The following is a 24,152-nucleotide window of genomic DNA, read 5'->3' as shown; positions in this document are numbered from 1 at the left end:
TTTGTCACACTAACAACCCTAAAATATTAAATGTATGAACTAAGTTGATGGATGACATATGTAAGTGATGATCCCATCTTAATTCTGTTGGTTGCCAATTCATTATGCGAGATTCCCATAAGTGGTGCAGATTCCTCTACTATATTTCATCAAAATTTTAATGAAAGTTAGCCAAAGCCATGCTAAGAAACTGGAGACCATGCTTCGTTTTTAGGGCTGTGGATGTTGATATGTTTGAATATTCAATACCATGTTGCGTGTACATCATGACATACATAAAGCATGATACTTATCATCATATTAGGTAGAAATTGATCATCGATCAAGTCATACCCTTGTGGCAGTTACATGCTGCATGATGCATGATGATGCACAATGCTACAATTATGGAGGTTGCCTTTGAATAAGTGCAAGAATCTTCACCACTTACAACCTACAAGAAAACTATCTCAACCATGATTCTTTCGAGAGAAGTAGATTTGAGCTCATAGACTTAAACATAAAGCCAGATTTACTCATTGATGATTCTTACTTTTTTTTTCACCCTTAAAGAGAGGCCCTGCGGCCATTCCCCAGGTTCATTCATAGTTCATGCTACGGGACCTTAAGTTCATTCATAGTTCATGCTACGGGACCTTATGGTTTAGGAGAGTAGCATACTGAGTCCTAATAGAAACAATGGGTTCCGTGACACAGACCTTCTTTTGAGTGAACCACATTGTCACCCAGTTGCGCTACACCCCTCAGAGCACTAATATGATTAATTTGTTAATTCATTCGATATAATAGTTTTCCTCTCTTTTCCACGTTAAGAAAAATCTCCTCTGGAGCTTCCGATATTTTCAAAAGTCCATGACACTCTAAAATATGTCAAGGTAACAGCACTTTTGTGAGGGCTAAATTAAATTCGTATGCGGTTTATAATATATTGTACGCAAAACCCATTCTCATTGAAAAAAACAAGGAATAATTTCTCCGAATGAGCAACATTGTATTAGCTGATGTATTCACCAAATCATATTCAATTTTTATAAGTTTTTTAATAATAACAGAACGAAAATAGATATTTCAAAGGCTTACTTTAACCTAAAACCAGGTTTATAACAAAGTTAATTTTAGAGTTCTGTAAATAATAGTTTTTGAAATTTTAAACACTAAAACCAATATTAATTATGTTATATATTGGCTTGAAGGAGTTTATTTGGAGTAGCTGGTTGGACCAGCAGCCACTTGAAGGTCAGTATCAAATTTCTGCATGTGCAAGCCAATGCAGGAGAGGAGCCTTAACTCATCATTACTTCCGACACTGTGTCACACGTAGGCCTCATTTATCAGTCAGTCATTCTGGATGAGTGAGAGAGACCCGCCACCGAACCTAGAGCCGAAGTTTCCACCCAACTCCTTATCTCCATAGTACTGGTCCATTACATAGATGTAGAACAACACATGGGCTTCTAAATATCAGCCGATATGGTTGATATCCGTCATTCAAGTCATATCAACCTAACTAATAATTTTGAGCTACATTTATGTAAAATCAATGTTCTTTTAATGGTAAACCTATGTAATGCACACTGATGATCACGGTGTATAGAGAGCAGATTAAATGTCACAAAACGGACTACTTACAAAACAGATTTTGGTACCAAACACATTTGCTAACGTTTGAAAAGATGTGTAGCTGAGAATCAGTTCATGTTGCGTTATTTCTTTTTATTTCATAAATTTAATAAACTATTTGAAATATTTTAAAAAGAATGATCATGTATGGAACCCAAAAAGGGCTGTTAGATTGCTTCTGACCTCCAGAAAAAAAGTCTGAATACCTCCCTCCATTCCCTTTGCTTTTGGGGTCATGAGCTGTCACCTGCAAAAATGGAACCAATGATGCACTATCTTATGTTTTTACTTATATATATATATATATATATATATATATATATATATATATATATATATATATATAAACACTAATGTCAAGAGATATTTTGTTGACATGATTGGATTGCTTATGTTATGCACAGTCCAAGTAGTTCTCAACTTAAAAATATAAATATTATAGAGTCGCTCTCTTCTTTTGTAAATCATTCAATGTATGTATCAATTATCCAACCTTACCATGCTAATCAATATATGAAAAATTATAATAACTGGGGCATTTTAGTTGCAATATGTTTGCAAATGTACTGTGTAAGATGTAACAAAGGCTGATCAACGACAATCTTTTGGTGCCATGTTAAAAAAGCTGACCGTATAATGAGAATATCTCTCGAAAAAGTCTAATTTCCGTTAATTACTGATCAAAGCTTGACATTGGCTTCTTCCCCTCTATTTAGATGTAGAGCCCGTTAATTAAGTATATATGTCAGCTCTGATTACACTCTATGATTCTCATGTCTCGCTAAACCGCGTAGCTCTCTCCTACCCATTGGGTAGTTGAAGGTGTTAGGTGAACAAATGGATCGAGTTTGTGTTTATCTACAATACTTTTAAAGATAGGCCAACGATATGTTGTTAACATTGAGTTTCTGTTCGTCCTCGCAACTTCATAGGGCGTGAAGTATTCTTTTCATGAAAAATATGAATAAAAGAGCTTGAAATTGAACTGAACTTATCTTTCATCAGGCCCTGTTTTGCAGTATCTTTGGTTAGCTGGTATATTTACATGATGAATTCCCTTTAGAAAAATTTCTCTTGCATTTGCTTCATGGTTCACATCTAATGCCGCGTCCACTGTGCATGCATCGGGGCAGATGCGTGAAAGGATCCCCTTGATCGAACAGGATAGGAGAGATCCTCTTTATATATATATATATATATATATATATATAGAGAGAGAGAGAGAGAGAGAGAGAGATCCCTCAATGAAAATTGTGGTTGACAATTTTTCGAAGGATCAAAAGACCCTTCAATTGAATCAAGCCCCAAGGTTTCTCATATAAAGAAATCCATTTATTCCTCTCTCTCTCTCTCTCTCTCTCCCCCCCAATGGGTTGGTTTCTACATATTCAATTTAACCTATACAATCTCATCTCATTTATATTCACTTTAATCTATACAATCTGATCTCATTATAATCAATGGCCCAAATAATTCTCATTAAGTTTGGTATATGATAGTATAATATAGTTGACTTTTTTTTTTTTAAAAAAAAAGAAATATTGTGGGTTGTCAGATTGGAAAAGCCACAAAAAGGCTTAATGACAATTTTTTGGGTCATTGATTCTAATGAGATCAGACTGTATTGATTAAATTGAATATCTAGAAACCAACCTTTATTCTCCAAATAACCTAAATCTCCCTTAAAGTGGAGAGAGAGCCTGGAATACAATGTATTTCTTTATATGAGATATTTGACTCAATTATAAAGTCTGAACTTAGTATTTCATGAATCTACCCTAAAGATGAATATTGTTACAATAGCCAAAAGGTCCCAAAAAAATACAGGAGACAACTTCCGAAAATTTTGTCGTTGAGAATAGCATGTAAAGCAGATCTCACATGCCTGAAAGACCCCAAAAATATGGCTCTAACTTTCGACCACAGATTCATTTTTATTTCTAAAATTGAGATACCAAGACACAAGCTCGAACTGGATTTGAAAGTATGGATCTAACTTTCGAGCACAGATTCACTTTTATGTCTAAAATTAAGATACTAAGAGACAAATTTTAACTGCTAACCCACTGATGCCTTACTTTCATCTTCCTACTTATGTATGTAAATGGCTCCAATTCATGTGAGATCCAACCTTTACTGGATTCAAACTTAATCACACTGAGCTCAGGCCTCATGTAAGTTCCTAGCCGCTGTGCTGGGATGGACGGTCAGTATCCTTTTCTCCTTTGTCCATCCCAGTCCATCATGCATGGCAAGATCGGTGCCATGACGTGCACCCACATCAGGGAATTCACCTTCTTGCCTTCTTTGATCCAAAATTAAAATAATGAATCACAGAATCTGAATTAATGGGGACATTTCAACAACCTTTTATGGTCATACAGGCTTCTAGATTATGAGCAAGATGGCATGCTTCTTGTTACATCTCCAAAAGATCAAACCAACTTAATATTGAAATGTTCTACAAGAATCATTATCGCCTCGTTCTGAAATTTTGGATTGAAATTCTGAAATATTGAAATGTTCTGTAGCTTTTCCTGCTTAAGTTTTTCTGATTTTCCACTCTGCTCATCGAAGGGAACATGGATTGATTGGGAGAACACTTGGGTGCTGTATTTGAGTACTGAATCTCTGCTTGGAGATGACATTTAATAATCCAACCGACTATACTTGCTCGTGAACTGCCGCTATTGTTCTGCGTTCTATTGAAATTGAACAAGTTGCAGAATTAAACTGCCCAGTTCGATTTTGATAACCTCCCTCTTCTACTGCCATCAGCAGGTTGAAGGCATCTTGAGTTAGTCTGACATTGTTGAAAGGGCTCTGCATGGTTCGTTTTACTCTGGTTAAATTGTGTAGTTCCACCATTATTTACATATCCGATGGTCTGCAAATATAATATCGACCTTTCAACGTTATTTTCTTCCTTTCAGAAAGAAGGTGATGCACTCGCAAAGTCACGAGCAAAGCACTCTTTTGCGAGCCAAAGCGAAACATTCAAAGATTTCGGTTTGAATGGTCATTGAAATTGTCTTTCATGCTTCTTTGGATGCCACCAGAAGCTTTGTTTACTTGCCTAAAGATTTGGAGGGAAGGCTTTCAAGTTCCAAAAAGGATCAGAATGCCTGTATGAATGGGAACGGATCCTGTTTTGTGGCGAAGTGTATATATAACGCCGTTCCATTTAAGGGAAAAGCTCTCTTGAAAGCAGCAGCAAGGTTGGAGCCAGAAATTTTTTTACTTTCAAAATTTTAACAAGAGCCGAAATATAACCTTTTAAACTTTCTTGTATACATTAAACTAAAATTTTTAAAATTTTACATATACCATTTTGAATTTTCTGAGTTGAAGGGCCACGCCCATAACTTTGGCTTGCTCAAAAAAGTCACGCTTATGGTGAACTGTGAATGTGATCTCAATTTGATTTTAATATGGGGAAGCTTCACTAAGATGAAGACATATGTAGCCCCAATTAGCATGGCGCAAACAGAGGGTCGAGGGTGCGTTAATTCAACTCTCGTCGGTGTTATGGCAGTGAGCTTCGGCTCTTATTTAAGCGAAAAGGAGAAAGGAGGAGCTTCAGACTTTGAAGGGGAAAGGAGATCGGGGAGAGCTTCTGCTCTTATTTAAACAGTGGAATTAGCCCTCCTGCTCACTCAAAAACCGTAGTAAGATACCATGAGATTTTAGAACGTCAATTTTCATGGCTACTGTTCACATAAAAAGTAGCGCCCCTGGAATTTGAACACTCTTCTTTTTCTTGATCAAACCTACTGCAATGTTCACCGAAAGGAGATGAGAAACTAGCGACAGTATTACCACAAAGTCTCCCTCGAAGGGGAAGGCTATAGTGCTGTCAATTAATGTTGCTACTAGCAGGTGCACGTCTAAATCTCGGATATTAAATCTGGATTGCATTTGGTAAAATGAAAAAAGCATTTTAACCCAGGTTGGGCCCTTAGCATAGCCATCATTAATGTTAAAAAGAAAAGAAAAGAATGTATGTTATTAAAATGTAACACTTTATTGTTTTTATAAAACATGTATGTTTATCTCTAGCATTTGATTGTTAGATTTGAAGAGACTGTCTTTGTTTTTTGAAATAAGAACATAGTGCTCTTAGAATAAAACTTGTACAAACAGTTTGAATAACACCATATTTTTTCTCTTTCACTAAAAAGCCTTTTAAAGTTGAGGAGATTAAATTAAAGAGCAATAAGTTTGGCAACACTAACACACTATCCATGTTTCCTAAAGCACATTGATAAAACACTCATTAAATAACGTATGTGAATCTATTTTATTTTTTATGCCAACAACCGAATCAGGTGAACAAATGACCAGTTTCTGTTGCAGACTTCATTGAGCAATTGGACTAGGACAGGCAGCTTGGAACCGTGGCTTGATTCAAAACCCAAGCCCGTCAGTGGACCCTGAACCTAAGAGTGGGCGTCCGGTTGGATACCTAGTACTTGGCTTGACTCGAGCTCAGGATCGAGTCCAAAAAAAAAAAAAAAAGGAACTGGGCGCGGTCAAGCTGGATAAATTTTTTAAGAATATAAAATATATGTTTTTTAATTAAATCAGACTGGGCTTGGGCTCAAGTTGAGCCCGTACCTAGGTTTCGAGTGTCGACCGGACTTAGGTTTCGTGTGTCGGGCCGGCCCGAGCCACAGGCCGACTCCTTATTAGGCTTGGATTTGGATCGGTCAACTGGATCGGGCCTCACTTAGTCTGGCCCATCCGTGGAAACGGAACGGAGAAATGACATGAAGCCTGTTATTGTCTTTTCGGTCTTCCTCCCCAGGCCAGCTGACGTCATCGTGGTCCCCTTGTCGCGGGACACGTCCTTTTCCACTTTGCGCGTTTCATAAATTTTTCACATTCAACCCTACACTTTTAGTCATTTGACATATCGATTCCAATTCCGCCTTATTCACACTTCATAATGCAATACAAGGTGTAGACGCTTCTCGTGGACCGCGACGCTAAGCTTGCTGCTTTATGACTTGGCAGTGCAACCACTTCTCCAATTAACATGAATTTTTCGTATTTGAAAAAATAATGTTACATAAACATATAAAAAGAGGGAAAATATATTTAATTTTTAAAGGGATATTCATATATGACAAACTAAAAATCAAATATGTTTTTTACTGGCGCTTTTTTTTTTTTTTCCCAATATGAAAACTGCTCCATTTTCTTTCTTTGGGACATAAACAAAGGAATCATTAGGAACAAAAGTGCCAAAGGCAGCAACATAGGATGTCCATTACTGCCGAAGAAACAAAAGGCTTCAATGTAATAATCACACAGGAACAGCCAGTCAAAAAAACCCTTTAGTGCCTTATGTCATCATTGTCACCTAATAGCGTGTGTGTATATATATATATATATATATTCGAAAATGATTTTAGTTGTCTCTGATACATCTAACTGTATAAACAAGCCCAAAATATAATACAATAATAAAAACTTGTGTTATGCTAAGACGATTTCATTAAAAAAAAAAAAAGGTTGTTGAAAACCAAGTTTTGTGAGATCTTGGTTTCTTAACCAGTTTGTTCTGAAATCCCGGTTTGAGTGACAAGATCAAAATGATGTTTTCTATAAAGAACATAATGGAGGATGAGTTCTTATAAACCCAGTTTTGATCATTGCCTAAACATATATTGAGCACCATTTTAAAGGCAAAACGGCATTTATATGTGTCACTGAGACAGACCCTTAAAATGGATTAGATTTCACAGTCGAGAATGATAAGACTATAGTTTAATTCAACAATACATGTATTTTATGAATCTATGCATAAATTTGAATCTATCAAAGCAGGACCCACTCAGATGATTCAATTCATTTTTTTTTAAGTCACTATATTAATATAACCTTTCATAGTACAGATAAATGGGGAAAATATATATTATATGTTTTGTACCTTACATATATGAATATGATATGATTTTTCAACCTTGATTATAAACAACAACAATGCTTGGGAAGAGAAAGGATAGCAGCTAGGGTATGGGACTATGGGCATGTCCTTGAAGGATTTTTGGGTTGTAGTGAAAGGCTGTGTACCACCTTTTCCAAAAGTTGGTAGGTTCCATGCCCTAGCCTAAAAAGGAAGGTTTAGAAAATTAGTTACATTCCCAAAAGAATGAAAGGAAGAATATTGGCTTCTCCCTTGTTATGAGGGTGGTTATATGTCATGAATATTCTGGCTTTTTTAATATGCTAAAGCCAAGTGCTCCACTAAAGCATAGGCTTTTATCTCTTAGAGTGGCTCTCTTTGTTTTGTGTGTAGGGAACCTAGTGTTTGACCAAGTTCAAGGTGGACAAGATGTCAATATGGCTAGTCACTTGACATCTTGTCATATATATGAAAAGATAGCTTTCCCTTCATCGAATCGAATGGATTTTCCTGTCTCGAGAAATTATCCGGTCTCTCACTGTTAGCCCTTTAATAAGCTTGGGCATTGGGACGAGTACTACTAGGTACCTGGCTGGATGGGGCGTGATCCTGAAAAAATCAGCACCAATGACATATCGGGCTGGCCTTGTTCGGCCGGACGGGGCCTGATTCGGTTCGATTTATTTTTTATATTTAAAATTTTTTATTTTTCCTTTAAACAAATATTTTTTCTTTTAACTAGGCCCGAGCTAGAAAGTCGGGTATTGAGCCGGGCCCGAACTCAATTTTCAGGTGTCGGGCTGGCCCGATGCCCTAAGATTTCACAGAAACAAAGAGAGAGAGAGAGAGAAAGTCCATCCTCCCTAGTGTTAAAGACAATTAAGAAATGTCAAATATAATGACTGTTTTTCAGTAACATATAGTCAGGATTAAACCTCCCTTTATATATATATATATATCCAGACAGCAAGGAAAAATGTGTTCAGAAAAATATTTATTTAGCATGTATTTGTCCCCAAAAAAGGATATGTGAGTCTGGATGGAGCAGGATTAGTTGCAATATAATTTCTGAAACTTACTATTTAAGTGTGTTCCAAATTTGAATGATATGGATGTTGCGGCTCGTTTAACTATTCTCTCACTATATTTGACCTTTCATTATGTAGTGAGTTTAATTGAGTCAAGTGTTTATGACTCGAACTTGACTCTTTTAACATTTTGATCATACATACATTTGAACTTGAGTTGGATGTGTTTATAAACGAGACGAGTTCTAGTTCAGTTTGGACATTGTTGGATGAATTATAATCGTTAACATTAATGACTTAAATCTGATTTGTATTCATATGAACATCATACTAAACGAGACCGTCTTGATCAGATGACTTGGTGACTTTAGATTGAAGTTGGAACAACATGAAAGTATTACTAATTTCTCATTTTATTGTTGTCAAAACTACAAAAGTTAATGCCTTTATGTTAAAAAAAATCAAAAAATATTTTCAATACTTCTTTTGGGAAAGATGTAGACAAGGATAGATATGTGGCCTTTCAATGTTCTTTTAGTAAACATAAAATCCGAATTATAAGTTTATAACAATGCAAAAATATAAGAACATATACTAAAACTACAAAATTATATAATAACAAATTTTCAAATATGCTAGACTTTGTATGTATTACTTACAATGATCAAATCCAACTGGAATAGTAGTATTGACAAAGCGAATATGCTTGCGCCATGGCGAATTAAATTATTACTAAATATTGCAGGGGAGAAAAATTAAATGAAGGCTTTCATATTGCCATGGAAGACATTTTTATTGACCTAATTAAAAATAAAAACAGAAAACTGACTTCGATAAAGAAAAGCCTCAATCCCGAGCATGACAGGTTTGAGCAGTCAGCTTCTGAGGCTTACATTTTCCGGTGAAGAGTTAGCATTAATTAGCCAGTCAACAATGTAATAATTCTTCGATGTTCGACATCTTTCGTCCTTTAATTCTTCAAAATAAACATCATTTTGCAATTGCAGACTAAGAAATGTCCTTCTTCTTCTTCTTCCATGAAGCAGCAGTCCAGAAAATTTCTTGTGTAGTGACACAAACAGGGAGAAAGTTTCTTCTTATTCGTCGTAAGAGAAGAGCCGGTGGTGAGAAGTGGCAGAAAAAAAGAAACTCTATTAAGTGCACTCGTCCTTTGAAAAGAAAGTTATCTATTCTTCTTCCTTCTACTTCTTCCTGCCTGTGGCCGTAGTAGTTGGTCGGAATTAATGGTTGAAAGCCGGTAACGGAGCTAGGGGTGGGCTATTGCCCACGCCAGCCAACACCAATTCCAAAAAACCTTTATTAAGAGAGAGTTGGATTCAGACATAACCAAATGTCGCGTCCACACCAAACTCATAGAGAGTCATCATCAGTTTGAATCCGGTGAGCATTACTTTTTTAAACCGCAAATTATAACAAACATTAGTAATCATAAGCTCATTCACAACCTAATATCATGAAAACTCAAGGCTACCAGGCGGTGGTGGACTATGTCACCATAGTTCTGGGTGCGAGTGCCGGTGTGGGTGTCGAAACGGTACATCTCAAAAAATTTAAGTGCAGCCTGTAAGAGTATTTTATTATTATTTTTTTAAAATTATTATATATATAACAGAATAAACATATTATTACAATTTAGTTATTAATGTATATAACATACTTGAATAATTATATTATATAAGAAAATATCAAAACAATATATCATATATATAAGTAATTTAGTAATATGACATTTTAATTGAGCTCGGGTGTACTCGCACACCTGACTGTGTGTGACTTCGGTGCAACACTAAAATAAAAAAAAGTTGGGTGACTTACTTAGGTGGTGGAGGCAAGTTCGAATTTACTTATATATTAATATTGCATAACCAATTATTTATTTATACATTGCCGCTCTTTACAGGTCTAACATCTAAAATATTACTAAAATATTAGTATCTCTCGACCAAAAATTTCAAGTCGGGGCCGACTGCATGACTAAAAATATTTATATAATAAGTGAAAAAGGGTACAAAACGTATCATCATTTCCATTATTTAATTTTGGAATTTCTTATGGTGCACTAGTTGACTTCAGACTTTAGAATTTTAAATTTTCTTTTTCGGTGAGACCACGCCATGCGCAGCGCTGCTTTCATGCATCACTATTCACTGGTCTCCTTTTCCATTTTAATCTTTTTTTTTTTCAATAAAGCTCTTATTTCATCACACTTAGGACAATTAAATTTTAAACAGTTCCAGGTTTAAAATAATTAAAATGCCTTTTCAGATGCATATATAAAAAACAATTTTGTCTTAAAATTTACAAAAGATATTCCATGAACCTTTTTTCCATAATAGGATCATCGGTGGTGGCGCGGAAGTGAGAAAATCCATCCTTGTGTAATCAATTCTTATGTCTCATATCTATAAACCTTTCCAGCAAAAACCTGCCATGTCTTATCTAGTGAATACCGTTATTGAACTTTTTATATCCGAGGAAGGTGGCTGAATTAGTTTTGAATTCCAAGAATCAAAATATTATTGCACTTATTTTTTTTAAAAAAAAATAAAATTCATACAATTACACAAATTTATAAATAAATAATACTGTATATAACAAAGGGCATCGTTGAGTTAGCCATGAATGCAAATCCGACCATTGATCCAACGTTACAAACACGGATGGAAAATCAGGTGATGCTCTGAAATGAAGCCGTGCAAATGTTTAAAAAAAAACAGAACAAAGGAAAAGAAAAATTATGACCAAAGCACACGTCATGACACTGCCTTTTTGTCTGCGCTTCTTCTTCCAATGCCATGGAGGGAGGGAGACAGAGCAACATTTCCCAACCCTCCTTCCTCTTCCTCCCTTCTCTGCTCCTCCTCCTCCACGTACTCCCCCATCAATGACGCTTGAACCACACCATCTCCGCAGAAACAGCAGCAGCCGGAAAATAATTCCGGCCACCACCACCGCTGCAACCGACTCCGACGACCTCACCATCGCACCACCATCGTCCTTCAAGAGGTTCCCCTCCTCCAAGCACCTGTCCAAGCCCCACAAGCTAGCCTCCCTCATCCGGTCCCTCTCCACTACCCTCCTCCCCTTCAAGACTTTCCTCCCCTCCTGTCGCTGGTCCAAGTTCGCCTCCTCCTCCTCCTCTTTTTCGTCTCCGTCATCCCGCCGAGTTCCTGTCCTGGGCAAGAAAGTGACCGGCACCCTCTTCGGCCACCGCAGGGGCCACGTTAACTTCGTGGTGCAGGACGAGCCGGGGTCGGAGCCGGCGCTGCTGCTGGAGCTGGCCATGCCGACGAGCTCGCTCGTGAAGGAGATGGCGTCGGGGCTCGTGAGGCTCGCCCTGGAGTGCGAGCGGGCCGCCGGGAAGCCCCTCTTCGGCGAGCCCTTCTGGACCATGTACTGCAACGGGCGCAAGACTGGGTACGCCATGTCCAGGGAGTGCGGCGAGAGCGACCAGAAGGTGCTGGGCTTGCTCCGGGCCGTCTCCGTCGGGGCAGGGGTGCTGCCCTTGGCTCAGGAGGGTGGTGAACTCATGTACATGCGTGCTAGGTTCGAGAGGGTGGTGGGTAGCTCGGATTCAGAGGCCTTCTACATGATGAACCCTGATGGCAATGGCGGCCCTGAACTCAGTATATTCCTTATCAGAATATAATTGACAAAGGAAGAAGAAGAATCATTGTTCTGTGGTTCTTGCTTTTCTCTTTTAGGGGTTTAATTAATGGGTTCTTATGGCTGTTGGTGTTGTAAATTAAGTAGGGGATTTGGATTTTGGGGTTTTCATGTTTCCTTTCTTCCTTCATGTTGGAGAAATTGGGAAGTGGGGATTTTGTTCTGTAGTTGGTAGTTTTGTTGCATTCTGCTGACTGCTGTGCCTGTGGATGTTGGGAGACAGAGGGAGGGGAGAGGACAAATGTCTGAAAGAGGGGAAAGCGATGTTGGTGTTGCAGAGGATAGTTCTTTGTTTGTATGTGTATGGATGTCTCCCAATTATAAAAAAGATGGGATGCTCGATTTTTCTAGTATAATATGAAGCAGGCATCAGTATGCTGTTGTTACATGAAACGCTCGTCCTTGGAATATAAAAATACCAAAAAGAATTAGATATTGTAGATTTCGTTTCTGGCTTTCTTTGGTTTTTTTTTTTTTTTTCAATCCTTCATCTTGTTGTTGGATTGTTTATTCCTGCTTCGCAGGGTCTGTTGACAGAGATGAAAGGAAGAAGACGGAAGATCTTTATGATTTCCGTTATTAGTTTTAAGTGGTTGTCTACCAAACTTTTGTGAATTCTTATATATGAATCGTATCGTCCATTTCTAATGTTCCAATCTATTGGTAGATGCAAGAATTTCTCGGGTTCTGTGCTTATCTGCCACTCTCAGGAATCCAGAGAATCCAAAAACTTCTGCAGCACTCCTGTCTAACACTCTTAAAATCTCCTTCACTTCCAACGAATATCTTGCGGGGAGATGGCTCCGGCTCCCTTCCTTATCAAAAAATAAAATTACTGATCTCATTTACTTCCTTCACTGGGAAGTAGCAGGGATTTTTCATGAAGATGAGTGGGAGAACCTTTTTTTTATGCAGTTTAGCTGAAAATGTGGTTTCTCCTGCAAATATCAACACTATGTGTTTTACCATGTTAGTATGCTTATACATCACCACCCTTTTTTTTATATATTTTTCTTTCAAATATCGGAATTTTTCTTCTTCTTTTTTTCCCACATTAGGTTAAAAATCTCTTGGGTGCGAACCATAAAGTTGGAAAATTTCAAAAATTCGATGATGCATGTCACCATGAATTTCAGAAGCAACCGGTCATGTTCATGAATCTTCTTCAAAATTATGAATATAGATTCATATGACACTTGTATCTTGTTTTTAATGTCAAACAGCCCATAACGTTTATAATTTATAAACTTTGATCAAGGATCAGGGTGTCGGCCTCATAGGTCCGGTCGATGCGATGTGGGTCCAACCCAACCAACCAGAGCTTGTAGGGTAAGCCAGACATGATAGGTCCGGGTCCAACCCAACCAACCAAAGCTTATAGGGCAGGTCAGACATGATGTCTCCTATGCAAACTAGATCCGGACCCACCCACTTAACAAATTCATGAAGTTCAGAATAGAACCTTCGAGTGATTGTCGAAATATGTTGGGTTATATTCATGTCAACTTTACCACATGCTTTCAATTTTCACATTTCAAAATTTCATCTTCATCCGGATGCGATGAACGGCGGAGATGTGAGAAAGTTTTTGGATCCTTGATTGGGCCTGCGAGATCCTCCATGCTTAAAACGAAGAAAGGAGACCGGCCCCCTCTTAACATGTCGGCTCGGACCACCAGCGTTGGTCTTGCAATTTTGTCTCACTACATGGATAATCGGCCAATGCTGCCTGACGTTGGGTGACCATTGGGCGATGCCGGCTGATGGCCTAGACACCGTCGTCAGTCGGCGGAAAGGGAGGAAACTCCTCTCCGTTTCCTCCTTAACTCCTCCCCCTCACCCGTCGTCGGGAAACAATGGGCAGCGTCGGCCGACTCTCTGGGCACTGCCATTGATTGGCAGAACTCAGAAGAAGGTGAAACCCCTTCCCTTTCCACACTTATAGGGAGGAAGGGGGAGGAGTTTATCCCCTCCCGCCGGCTGACGTCGCCATTCGCTCTGTGATTACTGGGTGACACCGTCAGCCGGCAGGAGGGAGAGAAGCCCGTGCCCCTTCTTCTTCCTTCGCTCTTCCTCTTCTTCTTCCCCTCCTTCATTCTAAGGATCACAAAACATCATTAAAAAATAAAGAAAACTAAAAGGAAACAATAAAAAGTGAACTGAAAGAGGAAATAAAAAATGGGCCCTCATTTAATGTTTTGCAGATGGCATCAAAACTTTAGAGTCACAATTCATTGAATATATATATATATATATATATATATATATATATAGATAAGAGAGAGAGAGAGAGAGGCCAAATTAAAGAAACACGAGCTTTAAGACTTATGTGACAAAAAGAATTTTAAGCTAAACTAGCTTACGTATGCGTATAACTAAGCTATGTCTACAATGTTCCTTTGTCATGTTAGGTTAAAAATTAGCTAAAGAAATGCAAAAAAATATGCAAAAGCCGACCTTTATAAAATATTTCCTCTGAAATAAGAAAAATTATTTGGAATTTCTTTAATCACCTCGTGTAAAGACTTCCATATGGTGGGGACTTAGTATATTTTTTTTTTTCCTTTTTCCCGTAAAAAGGGATTATTAATCTTCTTTGCCTCTTCCACTTTTCTACATATATAGTAAAGAGAGACTGACCGTTTGTGTTAATTCTCAAAGACCAGCATCCGCACTGTTGCATGCAGTCTACGGAATCGTTCTTCACTTAGAAATCTTCTCCTAACGCCGTAGTTGGTCGAACTAGTGGTTCTAAATCTTCTCTTAAAATTGTTTAAGGGACGTAACGTAGTTGGTCGAACTAGTGGTGCTAAAAATCCGCATTGTTGGTTTAATTTATGTGAGTTCAAGCTGCCATGACGTTCATAAACAATGTTCATATATAATTTGAATTCCATAGGTCGGTTTGATGAACGATTGAAGGATGTCACTGCCAAGGATCTGTTCTAAAACATTTTCAATAATTTGAGAATTATATTTTCATTAATTTTTTAAATGTTCTCATTCTTTTATCGTAAGTTTTTAATACGCCTACCCAACCAGTTTTCACAGCGTGGCACACATGTTCCTTGAATTTTTTTTATGTTCGATGCTGCATCCTAACGACTTAACCGTTGACGTGTTTATTTATTAATGTTGCTTCTTCAAAATCTCATAATCCAACTTCTCTTTTCTTAGTGAATTTTTTGGGAATACCCAAAAAAATGACAATAATACTAGCGCCACTGGCATTGAAAGAAGAACACCTAAGCTTTGAACTGTTAATTTAAATCAATTTTTGGTCAATGATCACTAGGTTATTAATAACTTGAGCTGCAGTTATGTAAAATAATAAATAATAAATATTCACCAATTCTTTTCTAAAATTTTTCATTTTTTATTATACCAATTTCCTGATTACGTATGCATTCGGGATGAGTGCAATAATAATAATAATAGTGATAATGACCTCCAAGCTGTTAAGCGATATGATAGAAGATTCAAATAATGCATGGAATTCTTCAAAGCCCATGTTTGGTATCTTCCCAATTCATCGCCCAAGTTCATGAACTTGGGTTCACGAACTTCCTAGTTCCTGCTTCCTTACAACGCGCTTGTAAACTCTAGCAAGAAGGTCCCTGAATCTTTTGGTGTCAACTTGGACGTTCTGCCTGTCCATGTACACCCTCTTAGTCTCCCACCATCCTTTGCTGTTCACCGACTCGGGTCGCACCAGAACCGGATCGGTCGCATTGTACTCCCTAGACAAAGAACTCTCCCCGATTCGGACCCGGTACTCGACATAGTCCAGTCCCAGTTTCCTGGCCGGCTCACCGTAGTATGCATCCGCAGCCCAGTTCAAGCCCAGAGGCACGATCTGTATGAAAACCGAACCGGGCCGCATGAACAGAAAATGAGTCAGTGCGGCACCGTGAACCCCTATCAAAACTTGAGATGAATGCAGAACCCTGTAGATCTGACCCATGTCCGAGTTCCTTTTCGGGCTCAAGGTCTCGACATCGAACCCGGCCTTGTTGGCGATCCGCGAGACCGATTTCAAGTTCAACAAGACCCTCGAACCCTTCCGAGTCAGTATCGTGAGTCTCGGCCGAGACAGCGTCTGTCTCGGTTCGTTCTGGGGAGGCCTGAATGCTTGTGCTAGCACCGCTTGAAAGTCATGTATGTTCTTCCCTGACTTGGTCAAGCCCGGGTTTACGCTTAACTCGTCATGGATTCTCAGCCCTACGATCAACTCTCCGAAGCAATGTGTCCGTTTATCTTTTGCGAAGTCGACGATCTCGTGCTTTGTGAGCCGTTGGATGATGGGTCCGTATTTGTTCATCCACCAGTTATGGTACTCCAGAATTACGAAGACTACGTTGCCTTCGAACCTCTCGGCGGTCAGGAACAGGGGGATCAATCCGTCGTTGAATTCATGGTACACGTTTCCGGTGTAGCCGCCGGTGGAGAAGAGAACGGCCGGCGACTGGTGCTTGACGTGGCATGAATGGCGGCGATTGAGCGAAGTTCGAACCGGCTTCAACTTGATCTCATCAATAGTTTCGGTTATGTTTCTCTCCCATTTTCTAGTGTAAGGCCTTATCTTCTCTTCTTTCAGGTTCAAGCTTCCAGAGTGGTAGAGGTGAACTGCAGACGATGAAGACGATGTGCGGATGTCTCCCTTCATGTAACAAACGTCGCTTCTGTAACTCGAGCGGTCGCAGCAAAGAAAACCGGTTTCTCCTGAATCTTCACTACCTGAAATTTTCATGATCATTGTCATCAAACCATCATCATCAACAAACAAGAACAAGCATTGCTTCTTGAAAAGTTCATCATAATCAAACCTCGTGCCCTGACTCACTCAATTTTGCAGCATCAAAAGGATTTCTATTTGTTTCAAGGACGACAACGAACAAAAGCAGGTAAGAGGACTTGCAAACAGCAAAGCATGGCAATGGTGATACGAGAGTTTTCGACGTAAACTTCTAAACGATCTCAGCCAGGCACAACAGAAACAGAGACTGGAAGTTTCTCTTTCGTTTACTTTTCTTCCTTTCCCCTTCTTTAAGGGAGTTATGAGGTCACGAAATTTGCAATGTTGAAATGTACGCTACAGGAATGTGTAAGTTGGACGTAAAAGAACTCATTCATCCCCAAGCTACAGTCCCCTTTTTCAGATGCCTTTCTTAGGAAGACGGGAAGCACCACCTTTTTCCGGCCATCCGTTTTTAGCCAAAATTTCAGGTTCCCTCTTCCAATGGGTAGTATGATACCCAGCTCTGGCTTTATGGTGAAAGACAGCCTTCAAAAGGTTACAAACCAGTGCTGTAAAAAATCGGCCCGAGTCGCTCAATTTGGACCAAATTAATAAAAGATCAACTATTTTTATGTTCTTACTATTTTCAAGTATTTATATAGTTTTCTTTTATAACTCATCTGGACGAATGGTCTCACTGAATCGGCATGATTTAATTTTCTTTTCTTTTACGACATCGTTTCGAACTTGTCTTATTGTAGGAACCTGAGTCATTCGTTTAAGCACTCAATAATGGTTCCTGGCAATCAAACAGTCCATTCAAGCCTAGAGACAACTCTGGTATATCAAAAGTTGTACATAGTAGTCACATACCATCTATCAAAGAAGAACAGTGGCTGGTCAGGGGAAGCCTCTCCTCTTTGCTGGCCTTCAAAGGCTTTCCGTTGACGGTTATGTGAGTCCTGAGCAAGCCCGCAGGTTCCTTTCTTTCTGCGATCAAATGGAAGAGAAAATCAGACAAAAAGAACGATGGTGGTGGTGGTGGTGAACACTGAACGGCGTTTCGTGATTCCAAAAGAAAAGAAAGAAAGCTCCAGGTGTGGGAGATGAATTGGATTGTGACAAGTCAGGAGGCGGGCTTTACCTGGTTCTGCATGGGGAAGGGAGAACAATTGCAGGAAGGAAAAAGCTGCAGAAGATGCAAGGAGAAGGAAGGCGACGGTTTGAGCAGCTTTGTGGAGTTTGCCCTTGGGAACAACAGGCGATGAGACGTTGATCTTTGGCTTCTGCCACTCCCTTAGAGAGATTCTCCCTAGATGAACCATCGCTGCAGCTCTGGACGAGAAGAGAAGAGCCTACAGTACATGCATAAAATACACCAACGAGTTGACTCGGTTCATGGATAAGCCTAGTAAAGATGACCGAGCAATGCGTTCATCCGCGTACATTATACATGAGGATTTTGAATTCGCATGTCTTTGTCAAGAACTGTGAATATTTTCATGAAATTATTGGTCTAGCCTCAAATGGGAAGAAGAATATATTGGTGGCCGCCTACCAGAATGGGGAGATTCTGGTAATTGAATACGAGGGGCTCTTTAATAAGAGCGGGAGCCACGCACGGTTTTTGACACCTACGCGCTCGGCGAGTTGAATGAGCTCTCGTCACGCGACCTGCTTCAAATGTTTCAAGTCAAATCCCTTTGGTAAATTTTATGAGCACTCAGATATTATTTCCTCTAACCTCACTTAATCGCCACAAAAAATTCATCATCAATCAAATCGGGAAGCAATAAAAAAAGAAACGGAGCCTCTGGAGTTGGGCTAAGAACTTGGAGGTCAATCAATACAAGGGGCTCTGCTTTTTTATCGCCTTCGGAATTCATCATCTTCGCAGCATGGAATTGACCACTTAAGGTAAGAGGTTGCCATCAAGTTGGCGTGAGAAATCAAAACATCTCGTTGTTTGGAGCAGTACTCAAGAACGACAGATATTTATTGTATACCTATTACCAACCCCACATTCTTTTGAGAGGCCAGAGACTCTTTATTGGACATTAACAATCATTTGACTTAGCTTAAAGATCCCATCCCATCACAGTATCATCCCCTAACCAAAGAAACAAAATGGCCCTTATCATGCTTATGATTTTTTTTTTATTCAAAATGACCTCGGGGATGATTATGCAGATTTTAGCAATTTAAGTAGAGATTCGAATTCAAAACCTACCGAATCTTCGTGCAACGTTTTGGAAGACGGCCGGCCGCACTTCAGCGGCCACCATCCAGTCTTTAGGGGAGAAGGGCTTAGCTCAGTTGGAAACGCGATGACTTGTAAGCTCCAATCTGATTCCCCAGCTGTGCCTCTGTGAAGATCTCCAGATCTTCTGATTTCTAGAAAGCCCAGAGTAAACCAACAATTTCAGTCGGAAGCTCATCAAGAGGCCATATCTGAGATGCACCCTCGTGCACAACCAACCATCGGTGACAAGACCGTGTGATCAGCAAAAGCCACCTGGAGCCCTATAATTTGAACATTTTGGGTTGTCTCTGTCTTGTCAGTCATGCATGTCCAGGACTAGAAGCTTTTACAGGAGATCCGGCATCTTTCTCAGATCGGAGAAAGGATGCCGTCTTAACAAGACAAAGGCAACGGGTGTAGGCAGAGAGCCCGCCACAATTTGTCGCACATCGGATGCGCGTTCTACTCGAATACTAACCATCAAATGGTTCAGATATACGAACGGAAACGGGTGTGCGGATATCCAGAGAAAAATGTCGACCGACAGAAGAACCATCGACAAGAAACTGTTTCCGGGAACTTGAATTTACATATTGAAATTACACAAGCAAAAGTCTAGCACAGTAAGCTGGAATAAAAGCGGAATAAAACCAGACATACTGAACAGCCGTCCTTCCTAAGAACACAAAACTCAAATGAACTTCGTTCGCCTAGTGGTGCTCCGCTCAGGTCCTCGACCTTCGGATGGGAGATCGACTGTTCAAGGGAACAACAACAACATCGACAGTCAATTGAAGGAGATCAGTTCAACGTTTGCAGCTGAGAAAACCAGAAATAGGGCAAGGGTATTCATACCTGCGATATCTGCCATACTCGGGGCTCCTGTTCCTATCAAAAGCTGGACCGTTGTATCTGTCATATACAGGGCTACGGCCCCGGCCATAGTCAGGACTTGGGCGCCTTCTGTAACCCGGACTGGGAGACCGACCATAAATTGGGCTATCACGCCTTCCATAGCCATCTCTCCTGGGACTGTCTCGCCTGTCGTCCCTCTCACTGTCGTCTCTCAGTGCATATTCAACCGAGATTACGCGGTCAAATATCTTGCTGGAGTCAGATGAGCATTGCAGAAGTATGTTAGGAGAGAAACTGAGCATTGCAAAAAATTTTCAAGTCGTCCAGCAATATCATAGGGTGGAAAACTGATAACCAGCGAGGGGTGTCAATCACAGGATGAACTACTAAGCAAGCCCCACAAAATTGGACCGTAGGTCCTTCAACTAGGGAAAAGCATGAAAACAATACCATCTTCATAAGAACAGTTCGGGAGAATAAGACAAACACAAAATTATTACCTGCCATTGGTCGCTTCCAAGGCTTTGGTAGCATCTTCTTGTGCCTCAAACTGCACGAAAGCAAAATTCCGCCTGATCCGGACGTGCAAAACCTTCCCATAAGGCTCAAAATGCCTTTCAAGATCTCTAATTCTCGTATTGATGGGATCAAAGTTTATCACAAAGAGTGTTTTAGCAGGCCTCATGTTCACACCAGTGCGACCAGATCCTTCACGATGCCGTCCCCTCTCTCCTTGCTGAAATATTATTATATCAGACATAAAAATAGACAACTTTATCAAACAGTGAGGAGGAAACAGATCCAAAGTAGCAGAAACATACTCTTGCCCACTCCACCGATATCCTACGCTTGCGATAGCCAAAAGGTATATCATCAAGACCTCGAATAGCATCCTCAGCATCACGTTCATCTTCAAAATAAATGAATGCAAAACCTGTGTAAAACAAAACACTTTAAGACAGTGCGCCACTCGTACACAGAAACATCAATATATTAAATCTGATCCAGCTGGACAGGCTAATCAGGAACCTCTTTATTCCTGCAAAATTGAAAAAAGAAGTATACAACACCTGATAGACAGGAGAAGGCCTGAAGGACAAAAGGATGGCAAGTATGGAGGCTTTTGGATGGACTAAATGATAGCATAAAAATTTAACCCAATGCGAGTTCACTGCTGCACATGCTTCCCCATTCGTGCAGCAGGCGTGCAGTAGGCATGATTATCAGATTCCTCATACTTGTAAAATGTCAACTCTACATAATGCAGTCGTAGAAAAGATGGACAGTAGACTATCGTGTGAGGACAGTGTAGAATGGCAGTTGAGTGTAAGAGTCTGATGTGCTTGCAGGAAGGATAAATTGCTCTGATATGGAATGTTTTGCATGGAAGTTGATACATCAGAGTGAAATAAGTTGCCATTAACTGTCCCTGCGTCAAAACAAACATTTAAATATAGAGGCCCCGCTGAAGCAACCGCAACATTGCTGTAATCAGATGCCATTCTCTGACATAAAGAAGATACAGACACTGCAGTTTATGCAATCTCCTCCATGTCACTGACACATGTTCAGTGTTAAAGTGGAATTACCAATCTTTTTAACTTTTAGTGCAAATACTTGTTTCTAAAAAAGAACCACTTTAACCATCACAACATGAACAGAAAATATACCTGACAGGACTCTTAAGTTCAACCACCACATTAGCATAAAAGCAAACTCAATTTTGAAGAAAGGCTCCCTATGAATATAACTAGCTGTTCCAATAGCGTGGAGACTAGTAGCAGGGAATGGAAGCAAAAGAATGATAAATCCTCTTGACAATTCTCGTGCTAGCTTTCTGACTTATTTAACAAAGCATAAGCTCAACCACAAAGTTAAAAGCCAGAACCAAGAGATTTACTGAAACAAAAGCACACAACAATCTCCAAGGAAACTGGCAGCTTAAACAGCATAAGCTTATGTGGTCCATCCGCAGATGAATTGCTTCATCCAAAGATTTATCATAATGCTACCATTTTCACATTTTTCATTTCCCAGTAACTAGAATAAATATCGTGATAAAATTATTGCTACAAAGAAGCCAATTTTTCAAGCTGTCTGCAGCCTAATCCTTATGAAATCGTAACTTTCCTTCAGCTATCCACAATCAAACTACTGATACAATGCCTTATAAAGAAGAATCATGAAAGACATTATTCTCGAATACGACATCACACAAAATGCAAAGCATGTTCACCCAGTTTCTGATTTCTGATATGAAACTGTGTGACAATGGATCCTCATCATGCCATCAAACATAAAAAGTTGTTGCACTGTAACTCCAAAAACAATCAAAAAGACAAGTTTAGTGGAAGAGAGAAACCATCATTGTAGGAAATCATCAAGAACGAAACAAAAGTAATACCAGATTTCATGTCGACACGATCAACCCTCCCATATTTGGAGAATAGCCTCTCCAGCTCAGATTGGCGAGTATCATACTCAAGGTTGCCACAGAACAAAGGCCTCATCTTGGCTGCCACAAAATTGATATCCACAGACCCTGATAACCAAAATCCAAAAAATACAACAAATAAATAAACGAGTATAAGACAGGTCGATGATCAAGAAAGCAACTTATAATGATAATGCCTAACCATACGCTTCAATTTACACTCTCATGGAGATAATTTACTGATAACATCAACAACCACTTAAAAATAATAAACAAATAAATCCAGAAATTTTAGGTTGCGTTTAGATATTCGGGATTCAAATAGATGGTTTGCATGAGTTTGTCAGGAATCAAATTTACAAAATTACAAAGCACAATAAGTTGTTCGGAAGCATTGGGGACCAAACAGTTTGGGTATTTTAAATAACTAATGAATTTCCGAAAAAATTGGATGAGCATTCAAGTGATGTCACAACATTGCATTGTCAATAACTATATATTCAAATGATATTGAAGCATAGATACGAGGATAGGATTACATTGCCAACTCCATTTTCAATATGGTCCATCCAGAAACTGGAGGACATTGAAAACCGGAAAAAGGCACTTATTGCTCCCCGTAACACCACGTTGCAAGAAATACCCAAAGCGTATTCGGAACTAATTACCAACAAACTCAATATCGTGCACCTCCAAGTAATTGGATAAGCAAAGTAGATTGCACCCACATATGTACAGCCACCCGACTGTCTCCATCTCGTGAAAATATGTGCCAGATATTTAATAAATAACTGAAGGAAAACAATTGAAGATAATGATAACAGCGATGTTGCTGGAATAACGATGTCAATACTTCAAGACTGAAAAATCATTTCCCGTCAAGAGCTTGCAGACGAAAATGCACAGAAATATGCAAAATACGCCATGCCGCCCAAGATATCTTATGAAAAAAAAACGTGAAGTCGACAAAACACACGGTACACTACATAAACCCGTATGAGGAAAAGAGCCCCAAATATAACGGAAATGATAGTCGACGGTGGTCAAGATACCGCAACTCAAACGCAGTGGTTGAGGACAAACAAAACAAAACCCCAATCAAACCCAGAAACCGTAAAAGAACGCATGGTACGAGAATCAATTCCGAAAAGCACAGAGAACCCAACACAAGAAGCAATTTTTTGCACAGCCCAACTAAGCCTTTAGCCGCAGAGAGAGAGAGAGAGAGAGAGAGAGAGAGAGAGAGAGTACCTGAATGCCTTCGAGAGGAAGAAACCCTCAAGCGAGCACCACGAAAGCAAGAACCCTAGGAAAAAACCCTAACATGGGCATAAAGGGCCCTCCCTTTTTTATAGAGAGACAAAGAGAATCGCTGGAGTCTTGACGCCTCCACATAAATTTGACGGTGGCGTCAAGCTAAGGTTACTGTTACATGGATCGGACTCGGTTGATCTGACCATCCGAAACTGGAAACGGATCCGAGACAGTGGCCATGAACGTGGATCTGGGAAAAAGAATGGAATGTTGGATCAGGTTAGTAGATAATAGCCCTTTTTCCTGCTTTACCGTTGTGTACCTTTTCTTCCGAATTCCAATACTGTGCCTGGATCTAGGTTGAATCTATAAAGATTAGGAAC

The 24,152-nt window shown here is 39.5% G+C and overlaps 3 protein-coding genes across 5 annotated transcripts; 1 reads left to right on the top strand and 2 right to left on the bottom strand.

Annotated features, from left to right (window-relative positions):
- Window positions 1-11,361: 11,361 nt before the first annotated feature.
- On the top strand, window positions 11,362-12,686 carry LOC116263589 (protein MIZU-KUSSEI 1). The gene has a single exon (XM_031643329.2). The coding sequence runs from the start codon at window positions 11,465-11,467 to the stop codon at window positions 12,227-12,229; it is 765 nt and encodes a 254-aa protein (XP_031499189.1). The 5' UTR covers window positions 11,362-11,464; the 3' UTR covers window positions 12,230-12,686.
- Window positions 12,687-15,700: 3,014 nt separating this feature from the next.
- Window positions 15,701-18,513, bottom strand: LOC116245628 (xylan glycosyltransferase MUCI21-like). The gene is made up of 3 exons (XM_031617088.2): window positions 18,129-18,513; window positions 17,858-17,974; window positions 15,701-16,983 (listed from the first exon to the last, which is right to left on the bottom strand). Exons 1-3 carry the CDS (start codon window positions 18,307-18,309, stop codon window positions 15,803-15,805), a joined length of 1,479 nt encoding a protein of 492 aa, XP_031472948.1. The 5' UTR covers window positions 18,310-18,513; the 3' UTR covers window positions 15,701-15,802.
- Window positions 18,514-19,783: 1,270 nt separating this feature from the next.
- Window positions 19,784-23,890, bottom strand: LOC116245950 (serine/arginine-rich splicing factor RS31). Of its 3 annotated transcripts, none has more exons than XM_050075632.1 (6): window positions 23,767-23,890; window positions 22,486-22,623; window positions 20,903-21,015; window positions 20,582-20,817; window positions 20,082-20,333; window positions 19,784-19,982 (listed from the first exon to the last, which is right to left on the bottom strand). In XM_050075632.1, the coding sequence occupies exons 2-6, from the start codon at window positions 22,589-22,591 to the stop codon at window positions 19,952-19,954; spliced, it is 738 nt and encodes a 245-aa protein (XP_049931589.1). In that variant the 5' UTR covers window positions 22,592-22,623; window positions 23,767-23,890; the 3' UTR covers window positions 19,784-19,951. The 3 variants fall into 3 exon arrangements, with proteins under 3 accessions (XP_049931589.1, XP_049931590.1, XP_031473449.1); XM_050075633.1 differs by lacking the exon at window positions 23,767-23,890 and adding an exon at window positions 21,152-21,510 and having other exon boundaries at window positions 22,486-22,626; XM_031617589.2 differs by lacking the exon at window positions 23,767-23,890 and adding an exon at window positions 21,152-21,504.
- Between the last annotated feature and the right edge of the window lie 262 nt (window positions 23,891-24,152).

The sequence above is a fragment of the Nymphaea colorata genome, chromosome 1, assembly GCF_008831285.2.
Source record: "Nymphaea colorata isolate Beijing-Zhang1983 chromosome 1, ASM883128v2, whole genome shotgun sequence".
In the NCBI taxonomy this organism is placed as follows: domain Eukaryota; kingdom Viridiplantae; phylum Streptophyta; class Magnoliopsida; order Nymphaeales; family Nymphaeaceae; genus Nymphaea; species Nymphaea colorata.
This window is presented reverse-complemented; position numbering and strand designations above follow the sequence as displayed.

What these genes read in the sequence shown, in the direction of transcription:
- LOC116263589 (XM_031643329.2), top strand. Translation starts at nt 11,465, where the DNA reads ATGACGCTTGAACCACACCATCTCCGCAGAAACAGCAGCAGCCGGAAA.
- LOC116245628 (XM_031617088.2), bottom strand. Translation starts at nt 18,309, where the DNA reads ATGGTTCATCTAGGGAGAATCTCTCTAAGGGAGTGGCAGAAGCCAAAG. An exon ending in CCTTCCCCATGCAGAACCAG is followed by an intron (nt 17,975 to 18,128) that starts GTAAAGCCCGCC and finishes ATTTGATCGCAG; the next exon opens with AAAGAAAGGAACCTGCGGGC. An exon ending in CTGTTCTTCTTTGATAGATG is followed by an intron (nt 16,984 to 17,857) that starts GTATGTGACTAC and finishes TGAAAATTTCAG; the next exon opens with GTAGTGAAGATTCAGGAGAA.
- LOC116245950 (XM_050075632.1), bottom strand. Translation starts at nt 22,591, where the DNA reads ATGAGGCCTTTGTTCTGTGGCAACCTTGAGTATGATACTCGCCAATCT. An exon ending in TATCGGTGGAGTGGGCAAGA is followed by an intron (nt 20,818 to 20,902) that starts GTATGTTTCTGC and finishes ATAATATTTCAG; the next exon opens with CAAGGAGAGAGGGGACGGCA. An exon ending in TTGGAAGCGACCAATGGCAG is followed by an intron (nt 20,334 to 20,581) that starts GTAATAATTTTG and finishes ATCTGACTCCAG; the next exon opens with CAAGATATTTGACCGCGTAA.